At 43.3% G+C, this 21,783-nt stretch overlaps 1 protein-coding gene across 1 annotated transcript; it reads right to left on the bottom strand.

Annotated features, from left to right (window-relative positions):
• Positions 1–401: 401 nt before the first annotated feature.
• LOC108577200 (hemicentin-1-like) lies at positions 402–21,429 on the bottom strand. Its single transcript, XM_017940323.1, has 6 exons — positions 21,384–21,429; positions 11,790–11,956; positions 6,143–6,353; positions 4,847–4,974; positions 1,799–1,967; positions 402–703 (listed from the first exon to the last, which is right to left on the bottom strand). Exons 1-6 carry the CDS (start codon positions 21,427–21,429, stop codon positions 597–599), a joined length of 828 nt encoding a protein of 275 aa, XP_017795812.1. The 3' UTR covers positions 402–596.
• Positions 21,430–21,783: the final 354 nt, after the last annotated feature.

The following is a 21,783-nucleotide window of genomic DNA, read 5'->3' as shown; positions in this document are numbered from 1 at the left end:
ATCAGTGGACCGTTGTTTTTCACCGGCGTTGTATTCGAGGAGAAGAAACTGAGAAAATCTCGGAAATGTATAACCCATTTTATAAAATTCAATCGCACTCGTTCACGTTCAATTGATATATTAAGCATTAATGGAAATAATAAATCGGGAACGTTAAATTTTCCGTTCGTTTAATCACCGGTTGAAACTCGCATGAAATAATTCTCCGGCGAACCGTCCCATAGAAAAAGACACAGAAGGTAAAGACAATCGTTTTATTGATATGTACATACAATAAATTTATTTACAAATAATACAATAAATTTTGACGTCGTAAGTTTTTATTCGTTTCTTTGTTTTTTTTTTTTCCTTGATGATATATCTTAACAAAATACTACGCTCTTACCGATTATTGTGCCGTGCTGATGATATTCGAAAACTCTTTGGTCACGGAAGTTTAATGTAAATGTAGGTAATATTCGGTCTTACCCTGCGCAAATATTCACCCAAAGAATGTTAACGATCGTAGGCAATGTGACGGTTCAATGAAAACCGCGCTGTATTATCGTGTCGGGTATCTCTCCTCATCTTCCTTCACCTTTGCCCTTCGTTTCACCTCATACAAATATTACGTTAGCTACTATTAAAATTATAAAACACATCGGCCATGTCTTGGCGTACGACGAACTTCCATCCCCATGGTGCATAGCGGCCGGATGTTCCTCTGCAACACAAATTTCTTCACTTTAATCTTATTACCCGGTATACGACGCTCGTGTTTCGAAATATGTACCTGGTAAACTTTCAATAGAAATTTTACCGACGCGCGACAGTCAGGATATTAATCAGGTTACTCCTCCGTAATTGACAACCTCCGTGAAAATTATTTATATTTATTTATTTATACCAATAGATACGCATATGTCAAATAAAGAGAGATAAAGACAGATAATATAGGAAAATTTGCAAAGTGTACCTTGTTCGCAAATGTTATGCACAAAATGGTGCAAGGTTTGACTAATTTTAAAAAACGTATTGTTTAAACAACTGCATGAAATTGCTATACAACGGTACATGTAAATTAGACAATTTGATTCGTGAACACACCGCGATGCGTTGTGAATTCGACTTCAGGCGTCTCTACTATTAGGCCGTATCACGTGACCATCTGTCGACAAAGATGGCCGTAGTGAAAAGATTGATACGCGCAATTAGTCGGAACGGTGAAATTGTTAGATCGGTCACAGCGAACGACTTAGTTCCTCTTTTGTTTTTTCTTCTTGGTAAAATTGATCAGTGGTATGCACGAGGTTCGATTAGAAAGTGTCGTGACAAGGGCACAAGCGCAACGATTCGAACGATTAAAAGAAAGAAGGCAAACGAGACGTTTGCGAGGCGGATCAGTCGGGACGATGACGGTGATAAATCACCGTCGTGCACCACGTGTCGCATCGATCTGCATTCGCGTCAGGTAAGGCCGTACAGGCCATTGTACCGAGCAATTAACGCTTGAAGTTGATAAATAACATACCGGAAACTTGGCTTAACTTATTTCGAATTATCGTTAAATCCATGCGTCCGTTTTCAGCCCGTGATAAGGCGCACCCTAATAATTTACCGACTACAATACACCGAGCAATTATTCCCATGTTACATTCGTTGCTTTGTTTTTCAAGTAAAACACTTTAGAAAAATTTCCTTCGATTCGTTTTAAGAGAAATATACCGCGATTATACTGCTCTTTCGATTAAATACGAACACGTCTATGAAATACTCAACGGGAAACCAATCAGCGTGGATCATGTTTCGTGCCACTTACCGTTAACAACGTGCACCTTGATGCTGCTGGGATTCGCGTTGCTCGGCTCGCAGGTGTAGATCCCAGAGTCGCTCGGCACTGCTTTCTGGATCATTAAACGACTCGTCGTTTCGGGGCCTTTCTCAGTCACCAAACTGATACCGCCGCGTGGCGAGTCGAAATTAATTACCTGAACCGAAAGATAAAAGCACATCCGTTAACTCGCAATCCTCCGATCGACTTGATGGAAAAGGACTTCTCGTATTTTTCACTGATCATTCAACAATAGTGCCGAGTTTCTTTTAGGTTAGGTCTTCAACAACGGCACAGACCGACGTTTACCTTGAATGCCAACAACTTTGAATAAAACATTCTGAACGAGCGTATTATTTATTTGAAAGTCCAGACTACGAGGAAATATTCAGAAAAGTAAAAACTAAGCTCTTCAAAAGAAACTGAATCGAAAGGAAGTTCGTTTTTTCTTTCCTGGCTTAGGTACGGATTACTTCTCTGCGTGGGAAAGAATTGCATTTACTTGTCGTGCACAAAGCGTGCTGGATTTTGTAAAGAGACACTTGTAAACCGAGAATAAGATAAAGTCGCGATGCATTCGTGCGAGCTGAATAGAAGCGCATTACGGGAAAGGATATCGCTCTCCTTTTTTGTTCGGTTTAACGTGCGCGTCCGCCGTCGACGCAGGAAAAATGTTATTTAACGCGAAGGGGATCGTGCACGAAGGTTTGCGTCTGAGAGAAACGTACAACTGAATTGTATGTACTTGCTCTTCAATCAGCGGGGTTAATATTATCTACAATAGGATCGTTTTAAAGGGGAAGAATTACGAGAGTCTCGTGAAAATATCCGTTAACCCATTTTCTTTATCGTTACTTCCATATTCTTATTTTATTTTAATAAATAGAGGATATTTAAATAATATTTTAAAGGAATCCCGTTGCATTTGAAGTACTACTTCTGGGCACAGATATGTCTGGCGCTGCACTCGTCGAAGACATTATTAGATACGATGCCGAAAGGAACGTGAAAATGTTTCATGCTGAATTGGCAGCTCAGTGTTAATCTGCGTGTGGTATACAAATCATGTGAACAGTGTAAAAATACACAAAACTGTGGCTGGCTTATTATAAATTCGTGGAAATATCAATTATGCAGTTAAGGGAATTTTCGATACATTTGCTGGATCGTCTGACCTAACCTAATTGATCGTTGCCCGATTGAATGGAAAATTTCACATAGTGAAACGATAGCCGCGAGAAAAGGTTTTAAAAAGTAACATGTGCTTAAGAATGATCTAAAAACATTCCCTGGGTATATTGTTCAGCAATGTTTCCAGTGTAAAAAGTTAACCTACAATTGTAATACCTTTGAAGCTTGGAAATTGACTTAAATGACCTAACAATGGTATACGATGCAACTGGTGCGAGAAAAACTTTTACTTATCGTGCAACAACTTGTTCGAACTTGTTGGGAGTGATAAGAAGTCGAAATTGCTACCCTGTTGATTGAAACGTGCACTACATTGTAGAAGGCAACTTCTACTTTGCAACGGGAAGCTTTAAAACGTTTTTAATGAACAACCGGTATCGATTTGTACAGTGCTCGAAACTGTGCCGTTTCGGTGGAGACACTGATTGCATAGAAATTTCTAAGGGCCCATTAAATTACACGAATCGAATGGAAACTATTCAAACTATTCGAATCACGATTCAAATATCAAAACCAGCTACGCAGATGTTGCCTCTTTACCCGCGATATAACCAGTTGTATGTGTTGTGAGTGCATGGAACTTTGTCAATGTTGATTTTGACCTATTTTTAACAAAACTATGGGATGTCCTTAAACTCTCGCATCCTGCCGTTGGATTAACTTGCACATATGCACTATCAAACGTCTACTTTTGTCTCCGATACACAGTTGTACGTATAGTTTGCGATACTTGAACAATAGCAAACGAATACAATGCACGTACATCGTTTTTGAAACAAGTTCCGCTAACAACGATTTTCGCGTCGTGCGCATCGTAACGGTGTCAAGTTCAATCGAAACAGCGGATAAATGGTACACAAATTTGGCAATAGGAGCGTGACAGTTGACATATTTTATCTCTATTGCACCGTCGTACTTCCACCTTTTACCAAACTATTGTAACTTACTCGGATACTTAATTGCATTTGCAAAATTTATTTTCAGTGCTTCATACCAATCACAACGTATTTTATAACGACACGAACGATTACAGCGACGCGATCGGTTAAAATCGGCGTCACGTAAATCGCATTCCCTACGTTACCAACAGCTCCGAAATTTAACGAATCGTGACGAAACGTCACGATCATAGACAAGTTATAAACACGACTGTGTTACGATCCGTACGCGTTGTCTCTCATAAAAACAGATAAATACGCTCGTGTAGTTGACTGTAAATTGCTCACGACGAAAGCTTGTCGCGAATCCGATGTTCGAGGTAAAACGGCGATGCATTTCGCGCGATAAAGCTACGGATTACAGTCGGTTGACGGTGTGTGTACACAGTTAAAAAAGAACAATATTGGATCGTCAGGTATATACATCCAACTTTTGGTTCGGAATCATTTCCTCAAAGCTACCGCTGGCTGTTTTCTCATATTCCTCGTGGAAACTATCCCCTCTCAGAGGATTCTCGCGTTGCCGCGCGTAATACCGTTGCGTCGTACGAGAATACAAAAGGTATTTTGCTTGAAGGTTCGCGGGAAGAATGGTAAGAAGATAGGTATATGTGAGCCGCGTTTCCCTCGACGTATGTACATATTCCCTTTGAGCCGGCACAAAGAACCTTGCGAGCACGTAAAATGAACGGCGAATGCCCGGCTTACCTTCTTCTACCCTCCTTACCTTATCCCATCCGTCTTTCTTTCTCTCTCATTCTGGCATTAACTATGCAATGCGTAAGTACATACTACATCATATTATCGCGTTACGAGTGCGTATTCTCGAGTTATCGCGAGTCACTTTGCGATGTGGCACAAATACGAATTAAACGAGAAGACTACATATCCCGGTGGGAATACTCACCTCTGTATTGTGACTCCAGATCATCATGGGCGGTGGTTCCGGAGCGTACTTTACGACGCAAGTCAGGTTAATGGTGCTACCCTTATTAACGAACAGATCGGGTGCTCCGATGATGATGGTGATCGGTTCTGAAATGAAATTTTTTCGAAAAATTAATTATTATTTTCTTATTGCGTTTTGAAACGTTAGAAATTAAAGCCCTAAACTTTGAATTAATTTTTTCGAATTTAAACGATTAAAAAAAATATTTTTTACAACGATGAATCAAGCGGTGAAGAAGCGAGACAATGTAAGAGACTGTCGAAGCAGGGCGACAAGATGTAATTTATAGGAATATTTGTGATATTTTTATCGGTCCGCGAAACGTAGAAGCGGGAACGTTAGGCGGCATTTTCAGGTCAAGTCAGTGTGATAAGATCCTCTCATTTAATAGTACGGCTCGGTTAGGATATCAGAGCAGTCATTAACGGTATACCTGCGAGGATATATGAGCTCGTAGACGGCCTGGTTTCACCTGCTTTGTATGACCGCATGAAATCTTTGCATGGATTTCATACGTATCCTCGATTAACCCCTTTCGCGTCACCTTTCGTTACACATCTTCAACTGAATTTCAAACACATTGATCACAGATTCGCGCACTTTCATTTCATTTTTTTTTTTTTTTTCTCCTTTTGGTAACCGTGTCTTTTAATCTACCATCTTTCCGAATATATTTCTTCAACACTTCTAGATTGTCTGTTTCTTTAAATTTGCAGAACAATTTTTTGAATAATTCGCGCTAACCTAACCTAATCACCTGCATTAATTATCGTGAAACGTGATACCTGGTTAGATGGTAAAACATGTTGAAAATTCCCTTCAGGACAAGATACACATTTGTCGCGATAAGTTATTACCGTGTGACATTAATGATTTATTTTAATAACAAAATAACGTATCGAAATCAGTAAAAATAATTGACCCACATATTGTACAGTTCATTAAATCGGAATAATGATCGCGTTCCTATCAAAAGAAATTCTCTTGTAATTTATCGTGCAATTTTCTGCAGTGTCGATCGAGTCTCTCGAAAAATCTACGTGAAAGATAATCTTCGTATGGAATAACCTGATCGTTAAAACGTGAATCACTTGACCAATGTACAGAAATCGCTTTAATATTTCTTTCGTGTGCCTACATTTTGCACGAGCTTTGCTTGAGAATATCAAAAGACGGCAAGAAGAAATCGGGATTGAATAAGGAAGGTCAAAGTCTCGAGGTTATCTTGTTCGATCGCACAGTTGTTTTTCTTACCGACTATCGTTAGGTAAACGGGATGACCGATAGGTGGTGTCGTTGATATTTGGCACTCGTAAATACCGGAGTCCTTTCTCTGAGGGTATCGTATCCTCAACGTCCACTCTTCGCTGTGGGGAAAGTGTTGCGCCTCGAAACGCTGATCGCTCGTGTAGGTGTAACGACCTACTGTCAGCAGGTGTATATCCCGATGTCTCACCCAGGAAACCTGTGACACAAAATATCATACTTGCGTCATCTCGCGGTTCACGTCTTCGATTTTCAAGGAACTTTTGCATTGCTATTCGTACTTCTCCGTCTGACTATCATCTACTCCTAATCCATAAGTGGCTGATGATTACCGATCATCACGAAACATCATACAAAACGTTCGTCAATTACTGACTGTCTCACTTTGAAGGTTATGTTTACCAACAGAGCTGTTTTTAACAGTGTGTTACATCTTATCCATTGTCTTACGAATATCTTGGATGCACTGTTCAATTTACTCTACGTAATCGTGAGTGTAATAAGGACGTTCTTATTGTTACTAATATTATTTTGAGGGAGAAGGAAAAAACGTGGATGAAGCGCGCTATTTGGTCTCTTTGGAAGCGCGAAAGTTCGTCGATGGAAGGAAAAGTAGGGCAGCCCGGCTCGTCGCCGGCAATTTTCGCGATCACTCGATCAAGCAAACGCCTCTCGTGGATAGAATCGATGAAAAAGTTGATACGCGCGGGGGATCGCGGGCACGCGCGCGTAACGCGTTAATTCCGAGGTCAATTGCGCGAGTCCCGTGCATGCACGTATTTAAATCAATAACCTACCGACAATATCAATGAACCGTGAACGTAATTCCGCCAAGTGCATTCTCCCGCGGAGTTACATTTACATCCGATTGACCTTAATTGTCGCTTAAAAATCGACCCAAACTTTCGACGAGGATAATCGTAAAAATTCCCTGTTTATTTTATTCCATTCACGTTCGCCGTTTCCACGAAATAATGTCAAAGAGTAACAAGTGGAAAGTCGAAGAGAAATATTTTGCTGCTGGATTTACGTTCTCGAAAAAACGTACGGTACGTCATATCGTACCAGATGGAAGAAACGAGCACAGCGAAGGATTAAAATGTATTTTGGTTGCAATCTATTTAAGTAGTAGAAGACTCTAGAGGATTTTTTAAGAATATGTTCCATACAGTTTTTTGTCAGCGATTCGGTACTTTGTTTTTCAAATGAGAGAAAAAAAAAAGAAGGATTGCCCGTATAAATGTTGTCTCGCGAAATTGATCTCTTTTCACTTACCTTCTCGTCAGCAAGACGAGATCAACAGGGAGGGTGAAACCAAAAGAGATAGCAAGGAAAAAAATCGCGACGTTTCGTATAAACGAAGTTCGTGTGAAATATTTAACTCGAAATCTTGTTCCATTGGAGGAAAGCTGATGAAAAGATTCCAGCGCTATTTATTCGCTTCAATCCGGTTGCTTTTCATACGATTTAAATATGTACACATATGTATATACATATATTTTAGCATTTATATCTAAATTCATTTCAATGTTCCCCATTTTTAAATAGTGCTGTTGAAAATAAATCGTTTAGCAAGTTAATAACAAAAGATGTTCCTTGTTGAAAGGAATCTTGCGGTTAAATGAATTTTTTCTCGCTAATAAATTATTTATTCGTTTAGGTTGACTGAAAATGAAATCGGTGGTAAACGCGTCACCCGACACTAGGCAGCTTTTGTTCCGCGAGAATGACGTTGTTCGCAATTACGTAATGCGCGGAATCGGTTTAAAAGGGGTTGCGGTGAGCACGAGAATGAATCACGCATGTTTTCAGAACGTTAGCGTATACATGATGAAAAAACACGAGAAAATTTTAATATCTCTGTTTAATATAATATTTACGCTAGAATATTATAACAAACATTATATTATTTCACGTCAGACGTGCTTTTCTAAAAAAAAAATTTATTTAACGATTTTATTATGTACATAACATTTAATATTCATAGGTAAGTGCAGTCCCGCCGATACATAATCTAACCTTAAAAAGTAATTACAAGAGAAAAAGTACAAGGTAAAACGATAAATATGAAAGAAATATGCTAAAACATGGAAAAAAGAAATATTCTTCTGCTTGGAAGTTTAGAAAGAATTGTTTAAAGGTGTCGATAAATTTCCAAGCATGAACGCAATAAGAGAAGGTAAAGAAAGAAGCATCCGTTCGATTATTCGTCGGCGCTTCGAGTGGCTGTGACAAATGGAGTCGGTTAAAAGCTCGGTGTATTCTTGTATATACGGGTCGCGGACGGATCGAGTGGATTGGAGGAGTCTTGGAATTAAAGGGGAAGCATTCTCGAGTGAGCGAAGGAGCAGAGCAGAGCAGAGTAGAGGAGAGTAGGCAGGCAGGCCGAGCGATGGCGTTGAGGATCTTTTCGAGGGTTAGGTATTTCGTTTCACGGGTGCTCCGTCACGGGCGCATAAACCAATTTCCCGTAACGACGCTGCGGCCTGCCGGGCTGCACTCGAGCCGGGTGTGACGTCACCATGGAGATTCGGTATTGTCGTAGCCGTGCTGCCCGCGAACCTGGCAGCTGCGAGTTCTCGAGATGACACCCGGTGTGTCATCGGCATTAGTCGCGGCATTGTTTGCTGAAATCCAACCGAAATCTATGCAGCACGCGCGCGATCGTATATAGGCTTTCCGTGTGCAACACCGCTATACCAGAGACGAGTAAGCGGCAACGTCGCAACGCACAAGTGTCCGGCCAATGGTTGCCAGTGAATTTCGCGGTTCTCCTATCCCGCGAATTGCTCTCTTCTCCGTACGATATCGTTTCCCCTTAATCGTGCTTTAATCTCGTAACAACGTAACCGTGGATATGTGTCAGATAGCTCGTAACAAGTGTTTTCGGATTTCGAGGTAAGGGGTCGTTTAATCGGATAGTGGAAGCTTGCTTGTATTACATATTAGGAATGGCCGACTGTTGCATTCCTAAGAGCAAATTGAAACCAACGGGATCCAGCGCAGATCAATTGAATTCGGAGGAATTTCCGAGGAATTTGCACGACAATTCTGCGATATTGCTCGGCTCCTCGCATTGCTCAATATTGTTAGATGCAGGTACGAACGATCTACTTGTCTTTTTCCGCAGTGTCTCGTGAATACGAATACGACTTAATAGTTTGCTACGATTGAAAAGAAAGAGGGAGAAAAATATTCCTACGCTATTATTTCTAACCTCTCTCGAACATTCGTAGTCTCCGTCATCTTAGACAGTTCCATTAAAAATGCAAGCAGCATACGTCGCGCAATCCACTCGAGACACGGTATGCGCCGCGTATGTATTACACGCAGCGTGCATCAAAAATGTAGCAAGAACACGTTGTCGCATCTTCGAGCTATTCCCAATAGTATTCTTCCGTCTTTTTCACAAACGTGCTTACGTACATTCGTATACGATGTTCATATCGTTGTTAAGGTCGAATACGAAATGGTTCGTTTCTGTGCAGGCTGTCGCGATTATTATTCGAAAAATAGCCGAAAGAAGGTACGGTGGGTTTAACGCGGCCGTTTTCAGCGTTGTTTGCGCAGAGAATGTCGCTGTTAGATGCTCGTCTTACGACTTCCGCCTCCATTGACGTTCGCGGAGATTACAGGCTCTTACCGTGAAAGTAGACAGCAGGGAAAATGGGATCGGCGAGGGAGACGGAGGATAGATCTCGAGAAAATAAGGACTCTGCTGATCTTTGTCCGGATAAAAGAGACCGGGTTACGCCTACCCCGGACCCTCTGCGCGCCTACACACAGACGCCTATCGCGTGCATGTTGCACTTTCCTGCCATCCGAGAAGAAACATGGAACGGTGTAATGATCTCGAGCGCTTTGTTCCTGAACGCCGTAATCCGACTGCAGTTTCAACAATGACGAACAACCATGCTCGCCATTCAACCTTTCCAATTTCTTCCTTTTTCTTCCACTTTTTTCACATCGGAATGTTCGATTTCGAGGTTACGATTTATTCGATCGAAGTGCAGCCATCTTCGAGGATTATTTTTTACGAAACGAAAGGAGATATTAAAATGGTGCTGTTTTATGTTACACGTGCCTACTGGTGCGCGGTATTTTTGCTTGCAAAAAGAAATTTGATTTGCGGCGTCCAAGAGAGTTTCTAACCTAGTTTCGTTGTTCGCAACAAAGAGGCGGACAAGCAGAAAGAATGCAGAGAACTCGGAAGTTTGCGAAATTCTCTGGTGCCTACACCGAAATTCTTTTTAACAAGTGGAAATTAAGAAAGTGACTGCATTTTCTATTATCTCGATCGAACGAAATCCTTTTAAACGTTGAATAATTAAATTCCTGTCTTTTCGAAATGAAAAACAATATTCCATTTTGGTAAACGATTAATTTTCGTAGGATTTTGTTGCATACACAGATTTAAATGCTATTATCTCGTGTAAAACGGTTTACGTAACTTATTATTTCGTCCCGTATACATCGTGCTACACTGCACGTCGGTATTTATCTTCGTCCTGTGTGCATTGTATTTGTTGCGTCGATTTTGCGCGAGAGACACGAGAAGTATCGTAATTATTCGTTGTTGTCATTACCATAGCTGGTCGATCGTTACCGGCCATTATTTTTCTCATTGTTGTCGCGATTGTTAACATTGTTATCAATATTCCGGGGATATAAATGTTTGCAAACGCGTTTCCGGCACAAAGAATCGAAACCATGAATTTTCGTTGTACGACACGCTTAGATGCTCGCGAAATTTACCAATCCGCCGGTATAATCGGCAATATCGCAAATATTATCGAAAAACTGTGCGTTACTTGGCAATTTTCCGCGCTGATCGTTCTTTTCATTTTCCTCGTATTTTGGAAATGGCGCGTGTCCCTTTCCGGAGTTTCGAACGGGATCGAGACTGAAATTGAATTTCCATTACTTCCGCTTTGGCAACATTTGTGTCCTCTTTTTCCTGTTTTTTTTTTTTTTTTCTAATTCAAGAACCACTTGGTTTAAAAAATAAATTTAACTTCTCTGCGTGCTGTTGGTTTCCATACGATATTTAGACAACTGCTGCTTTCCCCTACTTCTTCTACGAGTTGGAGGAGAACCGAGGGAAGTTTCGAGGTAAACGATTTCTATCGGCTACTTTCGTTCACAAGTCAATCGGCGAATCTTGGATTGTAAGGTTCGAGCGTGGAATCAGTAGTCTGGGGAGCCATTGTAATTGCTTTTCATCGGGAAGCTCTAAGCCAAAGTGAAACTGCTGTTGATTAGCTTGCGGTCTCTGTATGCCTACTAATGAAGACCGCCATTATCGTTGCCGGTGTATTAACAGCCGGTTCTTAGTCGGTCTGGCTAAACATATCGCGATTACGTACACCTTCGTCTTTGAACGCTGCCAACTGCGATACACGGCGTATCATAACCAGTGAGACTCATCAATTAGCGGATTAAACGTGTTTGGATCCTCTGCTGGTTCTACCGCTTTCACCCCGTCTCGGAACCTTTTGTCCTCCTTTCGATCTTTCCGGAATTAACCAACGGTCAAGCTTATCGTCAGCTTCCCATTTTCTTCTACGAGTACGCGCGAACTTTGGTGAAAGAGGTGATTAATCCTAGTCCAAGTACTTAATAGCCTAAGACTCACCGTTCGATTTCCGAGGTTCTTTACTTTGCACACCAGATACACGGTTTTCCCCACCAGACCGGTGTAGTTGGAATGCATCGAGGTGTCGAAATGGGGTCCCGTACCGGGAGTCGGCCATTCCTCCAGAAAGTCGGTTCGAAAGTTTCGTACACATAACGCAATACCACCTGGAAAAAGACACATAGATCGACTGATTATCGTTCCTTTTCGTGAAAAGCAAAATGAAAACGGCGAGCTTTGAAATGGTAAAATATTTACAGTTCGGAAAGAAGCCGAACCCAGTTCTTTAAATTGGGATCCCTGGACGTTCGTTCAGCGCGTTCAAACTCGAGAGAGAAATAGTTAAGAAAAAGGAGACAGGTAGGAAGAGAGAGGGAGGAGGAGGTTTGGAATTGAATAATCTCGAGCTAACTGGCTGGCTATTCAGTTAAGCGATCTCTCGAGAGCTTACGTAAAGACGGTACCAATGGGACGTAGAACACTTTGAAAAGCCGTGAACTTTCAAAGAAATTAAAATACGTCGACTCGCGAGCGCGTCTCGCGACGTTAGAAGAACTTTGCCGACGCAGAATAGCGGTAGATTGCACAAACTTGCGAAACGATTCTACCTCTTTCCCAGCTGACGAACGTCCCGCTCACGACGAGAAGTAAAACGATTACACGCTCGAAATAAAGTATTTAAAGGCGATCACCGTCTTTCCAGAACGACCGTTCGTTCAATCGAGGTCGAAATTGCGTTCATTTTTTATTTCGTTAACGATGGAACCGTGTAGGCTAGATTTTCCCGCCTGTGAGCAGCACGCACAGAATACCGAATACGTACACCTGTAACGAGCACCGACCGCGTTCGTTTGGAATTTGTTTTTCATTGGCTTTTCACGGCGACCGATTGTCGCCGCGCAAAGTACGCATAATCTGGTCCGGCGCGATACGCCAGTTTGTTGCAGGAACACGTACCGCGAATTTGTTTCTCGAATGTTCGCAAATTGCGGGTTCCGCTCGTGATTCCCCGACATCGTAAACATTCGATTGGCCGGTATTTTTTCCAGGGAAATTCGTATGATTCGTGATTGCTTCGTGTTTTCCGCAGAGCTCTTTGCCCCCGCCGCCGTGTCTAAGTCACGACGATTCAAGACGATTTAAAAGGAAAATTGTGCATTCGTTTTATTCACGTGTAGAGATCGTTATTATTACCTTAATTGTAAACGTAATACCTTAATTAACGTACATTTACCTGCATAATGCTAATGAATTGATCGATCTTGTCCGTTCCACTTGCCGTTTTTCATCGTAAAGGTGGTTCCGCTTTAACCCCTGACCTTTCCTAATCGAGCAATTTCATTTTCCAACCTCTAAAATATCACGCGTCAAGATTAGGAGTAAAGTTTTATTCAATCTTTCGATGGTAAAATTGAATTACTTTCAGATGTTACGTTGTAATTCTGGTAGAGCTGTAAGCATGGGAGGCAGGAACGTTCGAAAGGAGATCAAGGAGGAAGAGTCGCTGTCAAATAAATCGGTGGATAATTCAGCATCGAGAGTGTGACGTCGATGGGAAAGTTTTCGGGCAGCGGTAACTGACCAGAGACACGCATTGCCGGTGAATCGCGAATCAGTGAATAGTTCTGCGAGGGTAACAGCGTGTAACGCGACCGACAGTTTGGCCAGCATCGAGCTATTTTCCTCCTATTCTAGCGAAATAACATCCATAGAGCGCCATTGTTCACGAATGATCGACTTTCCTTCTCTCTTCGCGCCATTTCCCGCCTCTAAATTGCTCTCTTTGAATTATAGAACGGCAAGCGCAAACAATCGCTCCCCTAAGCATTTTATTATTTCTATCAGATCTTGCCGCAATGTTGCGTTTTCGATTTACCTTGCCAACTGATTAATCCGAACAGGAATAAATAACCAAATCCTCTCAATTTTCCTCGTGAAAGATCGGTCCGACAGCGATATGATTTTGCATCCATTCGAAAGCAAGTCGCGACACATCAATCTCTGACTCGAGTTTCTTATGTTCGACGCGAAAAAGACACTACTAGCCTCGCGCGATGCTGTGAAGCAAGAAGTTTATACCAGGCCTACGTCACCCCTGAAATTTCTTACGAAGCTAGTCAGTGCTTGCGAGGCTGCCGGAACGAGTACCGCGCGACCATAGGCCTGTAGGAAATTCAGTGCCCCCTCGAACAACTCGGTTTAGATTATACGCGGATTTCCAATCAGTTTACATAATTAACTAATTCCTCAGAAGATGTCGCACAACGAACAGCCGAACACAAGAATCAACCGACCAGTGCGTAAGTACGTACTATATGCGTGAATAATGTAATTACATATGTATATGTACGCGATCGAGTTCTATTCTAAGTTTATTTCTGTCGTAATAAGATGTGTTCTAATGAGAAATGAAATTTATCAGTGTCTATGACATTGCGAGTGCTGGACGCACAATTCGAGAGTGAACGTCGAGAGTTGAATCAGTTCAGAGATTATTGAGATACGAGGAATATTTTCCTTTTTTTACCCCCGCGTTACTCGAAGAAGCTTCTCTGGCAGCGACTATGGTCGTTTGTCACGTAGCAACTACAGGTCGCTGAACGCATATATCGAAATAGCAAGTGCACAAAAGATATCTCTTCAGAATCATTCGCGTGTAGAGGGGCACTTTCTCGCAGTGAGAAATTCTCTTTCGTTTGTTTACTGGACCGTGTGCTCGTACACTACGCTTCGAAGCTTTTCGGGTCAGAAGTGGTTAAGACGGGTTCACCCCGAGTACCCCGAGATACAGGTCCACTTTTGCTTCACGGACATCGATTTCGCGGGGAAAAACGCCGCATCTTTTTCCCTATTCGATACCTGCACTTGCTCTAATCTCTACTTGTCGCTTATACGCTAACGATACATTTCGTGCGTTGAATAGCAACGACCTAAAAAACAGTGACAGAGACGAGATCGTACGATCGTATGAACGTATTATCGGAAATCGCTCTTCGATTAGCGGCAGCGTTTAAAGTTGCGAAGGTGGAATCGAGAGGGCAGGAGCGTTTCTATGCACGTCAAAGAAATTACGCACTTCCTCTAACGCACAATGGTTTGGTTAGGGTCAACGGACGAAAGTTAATTGGCCGAAGAAGGAGAATTAACGAGCTTTATAGAGCTGGCGTATACCTCGAATCGAACGTATATACGTGTAACAACTTTCCAAAGTTGGTCGCTTCGTCAATCATCGAATAAAATAGCTTTCCGATAGGGTCACGCTCCTCACACTCCCCAAGTGTTTCACAATTATTCTCACCGACGTAATTCAACGACTTCTCCACACTTGATTACTCCTACTCTTTCGTTTACCTTTCCGACCAAGAAAACCGATATTCTTCCTTAATACGAGATTTAATAAAAGAGCGCGTTACTCTCGGTGAAGAAACGTTTTCCACGGCGAACTCTTAAAGTTTCGGGCTACGTACGAGTTAAGAGGAGCACAGCAGCCGGCTAAGAGTAGCAGAGGAAACCACCGGTTCGCCAGTCGTACTTGGACGAAAATTAATTTCGGTTGAATTTGCCCTGTCTCCGCGACGTGTCCCGTCTTCGCCCGTCCAAATTCCCATCGACTAACAAAATTGCGCGGGCGTTGTCTCGAAAGTATCCACGGCCAATTTGGCCGGTGGCTCGTTGCTAAACTTCATTTCGCAGCTTCTCAATCGCGAACGAGATAAAGCGGAAACGTCAATTCATTTCACGCCGGACCCTCTCTCTTTGCATTTTCGGTCGCGACTCGATAAACAGAAAATGAACCACGTTAACCCACGTTATTCCGTCTTTCTGTTTGTAGGCTAAACTGATTTTGCGCGAAAGTTGTGTCGCCGTAATTGTAGCTCGACCATCTTTCTTATCGGTATTCGATACGGTATTTGATATCGTAACAGTAGGATTCTGGCAGATTTCCACCAAGTGTTCAATTCGAAAAGAAAGATTTGCGCGCTCGTTGACGCAAAGTGACCAAGTTGCCGAAGAAATTAGAACATTTCGGTGGCGATAAATTCATTTTTCGAATTAAAAGCGATTCTTACTCCCCGCCCGTGGAAAGTGCATTCATTTCGTCGGATTTTTCTTGGCCGAACAACCGAAAGTTGGGGTTTTTCCGGCGAAAAGAGGTCAAATAAGTTCGCAGGGAGTATCGGATAATCTATAATCCGGCGGCTGGGCCGGAAATTAATTTTGCGCTCGAATCTACCAATCCATCTTGTCTCTTTCCTACCGGCCGGCCTTTCTCGCTTCTTCCGGGACTTTATCGAAATACTTTTCCCAAGGAAAATAAATGAATATGCGTATAACGATATTAAACCTGTACCGCTTAACGCAATTAGGTCAATTATCGGAAGCTGCTCACTGCTGGTCCCTACAGTTACATTCCATATTCTCCTCCGTTCTTTTTTTATTAACCTCTTTTTTTATTAACGTTTATTACCGCGAATCAGAGAATCGTTAAAGTATTATTATTCGAAGGTTACGGGACGATAAAATGTCGGGCGAGATTCGTGAAATCTTAATCGCGTGCACGAGCGACAAGCGGATCGAGCGATTTTCCGCTCGAACTTTATCTCGAGGGAGGGGAAGAAAAAAAATTGGAAGTCGCAAGATGGTTGAATAAGTAACTGGTACAGAGCCAGAGAAGTTTCCGGGAGAACAAGCTCCTCGCGGTCGCCACATAAGACGTCACATTGCTGTCATCCCCGGAGCGGAACTTTGGAAGAAGGTTCGGAACGGTTCCAAAAGAGCGGACGATAGTAGTGGATGACTTTGCGCTAGCTTTATAATTATTTGAACCCCGGTTGGGGACGGTAGTTGTCCGTCACGGCCAACTACCAGAAAGCTCCTCCTAGGTCCTAGACAATGAGGGACGTTGGTTGCTCACCGCGAAATCCTATTTCGTTCCGTCTACCCACCACGTCCCACCCTTTCCATTATCCCTTCCACCTGAACGTAGGTTTTACGACAGGTCCGGTTATAAAGACCTCCGTCTCTTTCAACGTTTTATCCTCTATCTCACCGTTGCCACCGATGTTTAATTAGCCACGAACCAAAATCGTTTCCCCGATCCTCTCTGCTCGCATTTATCGACCTCGTAGCGTAGATCGCTGGACTTTCCGCGATGCTCTATCTGTGATTTGTGTCTGGCGATGCTTTCCACTACGAAATTACTAAAGTGTATCTAATTTCAAAGTGAAAATTGTGTCGTGTACGAAGTAAATAATAGCAGGTGCTAATGGATAATTTCAAAGTGGAGGATCATCGATAAACCGGAGGGGACACTTTGAACGTCACATCAATCACGTTCTCCCTCCTTACCGTGCTTCGATTCCAGCTGCATAACCCGATGTGTGTACAGTGGCATACGACGCGAACAATTGAAAACGATCGCATAGTTTCCTGCGCAAAGTTTGCGCGAGCATTGTGTTCTCGTTAAAGCCTTTCATCTCCGTGATAAAGTTGTTGAGAAATAAACGCGTGGAGGATTATTTTTTTCGAAATTGTCTCGCTAATCGAATGCTTGCCTTTGCTAAAATTGCATCTAACGATCACTCAAAAGCACCAGCCTCTCAATGTAGATCCATTTTCCGAAGCTCGTTTCGCCGCGCTCGAGATGTATGTATATAAATCGAATTTCTTGTACCTCGGAGGAAAATGTGTGTCGCATTCTCTTGGAAAGCTCTCCTGTCTTCTTACGCCGCCAGTCAGGACGTGGCTTTACGTTACTACGTGCAGCGATAATACTCTCTAACAACATACCGTTACCTGCCAAAGTGGTTTTCGTCTTTCCTCAAATTCAATTCTCCGTAGTTTTTATTCATTTAGTTCCGGCAGAACGGAAACGATCACCGTCCAGTGTTACGACGGTAACGACGGAATAATAGCAATTGGAAAGAGCGGAAGGAAGGTAAGCTGCCGGTACACTTTGCGAGCTATCAGTCATGGCGGAACATCAAAAGGGATCAGGCGGCGCGTCAATATTGCCAGCAACAATAGCTAATTCTAACCGGACTAATGGTGAATTGAATTTAATCAACGATGAAATCAGGATCGGACGTAGAATTGGCGGTACGCGATGCGAGCGGGCGCGCAATAATCTGTTCGTTGTGTGTTCTCGATGGCTGCTTTTGCGTTACCCCGTTCACGCAAATTCCGGGGGAAAATGAAAATTAGCCAAAACGCCAATCAAGCTGTTCCCGTCGTCGGGAATGGTCCCGAACCGAGTAATGAAAAGCAAACGAACGCTCGACTCGACTCGACTCGGATGCTCGTCGAAAAAGGGTAACACAGAGGCTCTGGCTGTGGCTCGTCAGAGTAGACGAAATCGGCCTCTTGACACTACTCTCGTCAGCCGCGAGGGAATTGCCCCGGAGGAGGGGGACGGTTTAATTTTCTCGTTGGCCGAGATCGATGGAACGGTCGTAGCATCGATTAGACCAAATATATTATACGAGCCAAATTTCGAACCAATAAGAATTCCATTTGCCACGAGTAAATCGAAAACTCCCACCGAGCGAATAATTTCCAAATTCGAAGAGGTTAACTCTGCTACACTTTAGACAGAAACATGCACCGCTGTGTTGGTCGAGTGTATAGGAAACTAGGGCCGAAGGAGGAAGTACGCTTGATCCCCGGCAAATCGGTATTTTCTATCGATCGCGGGCCACGGTTCGGCGGATACTTTAATCCAGGAGCCTTTGTAGCGAGCAGGGATGACGCCGGAGGATCATTATTTTCGTTAACGCGCCGCTTTGTCCAGACGAGTCTTGAACCCGGTTAGGTTAGGTGGCGGCGAAATCCGCCGGTAAACCGAGGTTGCACCGCGTGTGGAATGCAGCGCGTCGCTTCACGGCGCGGCGTAACGTCATAAATGCGAGGCGACACGCGCTCTACCGCGTCGATCGCCCTATAAACGCCTCGTACTCTACCCTCTGTAGGCCGATTCGCTGTCTCCGATTCGTTCTATGGACCGACGATCAAAGCGAATTCGTCGGCTCGATTTCGTCCTGCCCATAATCCGGTTGGACTAAACAAGATCGAATCGCGCGATATCGATCTTTCCTCTCACCCACCCCCCTTCTTTTATTTGCCCGCATTTCTCTCTCATTAGCCGCACTTCCAAAAGGCAATCAGCGACAAAGGTAGATAATATGCAAGATCAATTTCCACAGTGCGAATTGTTACGTTACGTGTGATTTCCACTGAATATCGTCGAACGAGTGTTTCTACAGATACATATCGTCCAGTCAGATACGTATGTAGAAACGGTTGTAATTTTCGGAATAGCAACGGCGAGCAGCCACAAGACGAGATTTCCTCCACGTGACGCTCGGTCAACGATCCACGTTTCATTTTTCGCGGTACGACACGCGCCGGCACGGTAATAGACAAACAAGAAGAGAAGCACGCCAACAGCTGTGGGGGGGAAAGGGAGAAAGGAGAGAAACAGCAATCCCTCGGAACTGTCTTTCTCAGACCAAGTTCAATTACATTAAATCAGGGTGAAACGACGAGACCCGACGAGTCCGGCTTGAGCAGCGACAAAGATCGAATCAAGAATTTTACTTTAAATTGGAAGCGCCTTATCTGGCAGACAAAGGGAGTATTCGCGAAACCTTGGAGCGTGACGTTCGCCCGGTTGGTCGCAAGGGAGCGAACTGCGGTGCGAACTGGACGTCGCACTCGCTGCCAGCTAATTTCCGTTTTTTCAAGCAGCGAGTGTTTCGCGCCTCGACCGAGCATTTCGAATTTCGCGCACGCCCGCTCGATCGACCAACCGGTTAACCTACATCGCGTCTTTGGGGAAATTTTTCGATTTTCCGCCAAAATTCAAAGTAAAAAAGAAACGTAACAACAATTTTTTTCGTTACAAAAAATAAATGTTAATTTGCGAAAAAATATCGACTTGTTTATCGTTAACAAGTGCACGTCCCCGAACCATACAAACTCTTCTTTCAATAGCAACGGAAACAATGTATGTACGAATTTAATAGCACACCTAATACCCACCACGTCGATTATTACTTGGCAGCGTCGAAGCGCACGAGACAAGTGGTGGCCGCCATATTTTACGGCTATAAAGTGGTATCGATATTTTTTGGCGAATTGTGCACCGAGTGAATTTCGACGAATGTTTTCCTAAAATTCTTCTCAGATTAGGCAGAATGAAAGTACGGCAAAAAGGGAGACCATCGTCGACAGAAATCTGTAAATTTCGCGGCTGCGATGAATTGCCCCCGTGGTAAAAACACGCGGTTGAAAGGGACGGGGAAAAACTTAATGCCACGTTAGCCGGCATTGCGACGGGTGAATGGTAAAGTCGTGGAATCAAGGTCGAGCATTTTCTTTGCGACGGTAACGATAAAGAAGCGTTACCATTAAACGCAGGATACGTCGCGGACTATAGCCTGTAACGACCGTTTTGCCTGCATATTTTTCGCAATCCTCGCATATCGTGTTATATACTGTATAGTATCGCTGGCAATAGCAGCTGCACGGTAAAATACGAGACTTTACTCCACTTCCACGATATTCCGCGTATTTTTCTAAACGTTTTTACCAGATTAAAATCATACCTGGATAAGTTTTGTGCTATCGCGTAGAGGATACCAAATAATTTACCCTTGCTACTTGTGCTTCTCTTGAAAATTATCGTTCGCCTCGTGTGTTGCCTCCTGCAGGTCCTGTAGGTAAATCGCGGGGTTTTTTCGTTGGCGAAGAGAAAGCATCGTAACTTTTCACGGAAGCAGCTCCCCGGAGGAAAGGAGACAACGTTCGTAGGCCAGCCTAGAGAATTGCATAATGTACCCCGTGAAGAACGTGACTGAGGAACTACCGTCGTTCTTTTCTTCCCTCGATCGAGAATGCAACGATTATAGAATTATACTTGGAACTTTTTTCATTAGAAGCGGAAGATTCCAAGTTGTGCAATAACTACGGGCGATGCTAACGTGTAAAAGAAGTATTCCGAAATGCCGATGCGCAAGTAGGTTGGCAATTAAATAGACGAGCGAGTGGAGGGTTAAGGTGTAGCCGCACCTCGGGTTCGAGGGTGGAGTTCATCAAATTCAATCAGACTGAAAGATATACGAGCTCTCCGTATCCAGCTGTACGTTATGCTCGCGCCAGCTGAAACGTTACGTCAAAGTGTTGCTGGAATCGAGAGGGATATCATGAATAATAGATACAAGTGACGGGGTCAGTTGCAAAGGCGAAGCGAAATGAATTGAAATGAAAAGAATTGGTCCTCCCATCTCCTCTCGTCGCTAAATACTGGGGATCGTTTTCACAATCTTCCGTAATCAACCTTTCTTTTTCTGCTCGATCTTCGATCTCTGTGCAATCTCTCGCCTGTACTTATCGCTGTTAATATGAATAAAGCTGTTCCCTTGTTTGTACGAATCTCAAGCCGGCTGATTGCGCCGTGTGAATTTGAAATGTAAATTCTTCCGGAAAGATACTCGCGGACGAGGAACGCGACTTTGTTCCCCGTTCCTGGCAACGATAACAAATATCCGGAATTATTCCGTCGAAATAGCGGTTCGAAGTTGCAGGTGGACTTACCAAAAGAAATGATAAAACAGACGAGTATGGGAAGAGAAGTAGACATCGCTTATCCTCGGCGAGGTTCTTTCACATACTGATGTACTATCTCACACGCATTTCAGTCGTCTGAGCCGAGTCGCGGTTCCGTACGCGCGATAGTTCACTAACATAGCCAGCTCCGGGAAACTCGGTTCGCTCGTCGACTACGACATCGCGATCTTGGCTTATCTCTCGACAGGTTCGAATTTTGTTCACTTTGCCCAAGTTCACCACCACCACCACCACCACCACCACCACTGAAAGAACCTTGAAAGGAAAAAAAGAAAAGGGGAAATAAGAAAATCGCCGCGCACCGTTTTCGCAACTTGACCGAGTTCGCTCGTTTTTTTCTTTCTTTCCTTTCTCTCTCCCTCTGTTC

The sequence above is a fragment of the Habropoda laboriosa genome, unplaced genomic scaffold, assembly GCF_001263275.1.
Source record: "Habropoda laboriosa isolate 0110345459 unplaced genomic scaffold, ASM126327v1 scaffold597, whole genome shotgun sequence".
Classification (NCBI taxonomy): Eukaryota; Metazoa; Arthropoda; class Insecta; order Hymenoptera; family Apidae; genus Habropoda; species Habropoda laboriosa.
Note: the sequence above shows the minus strand (reverse complement) of the source record. Positions and strands in the feature narration are given on the sequence as shown.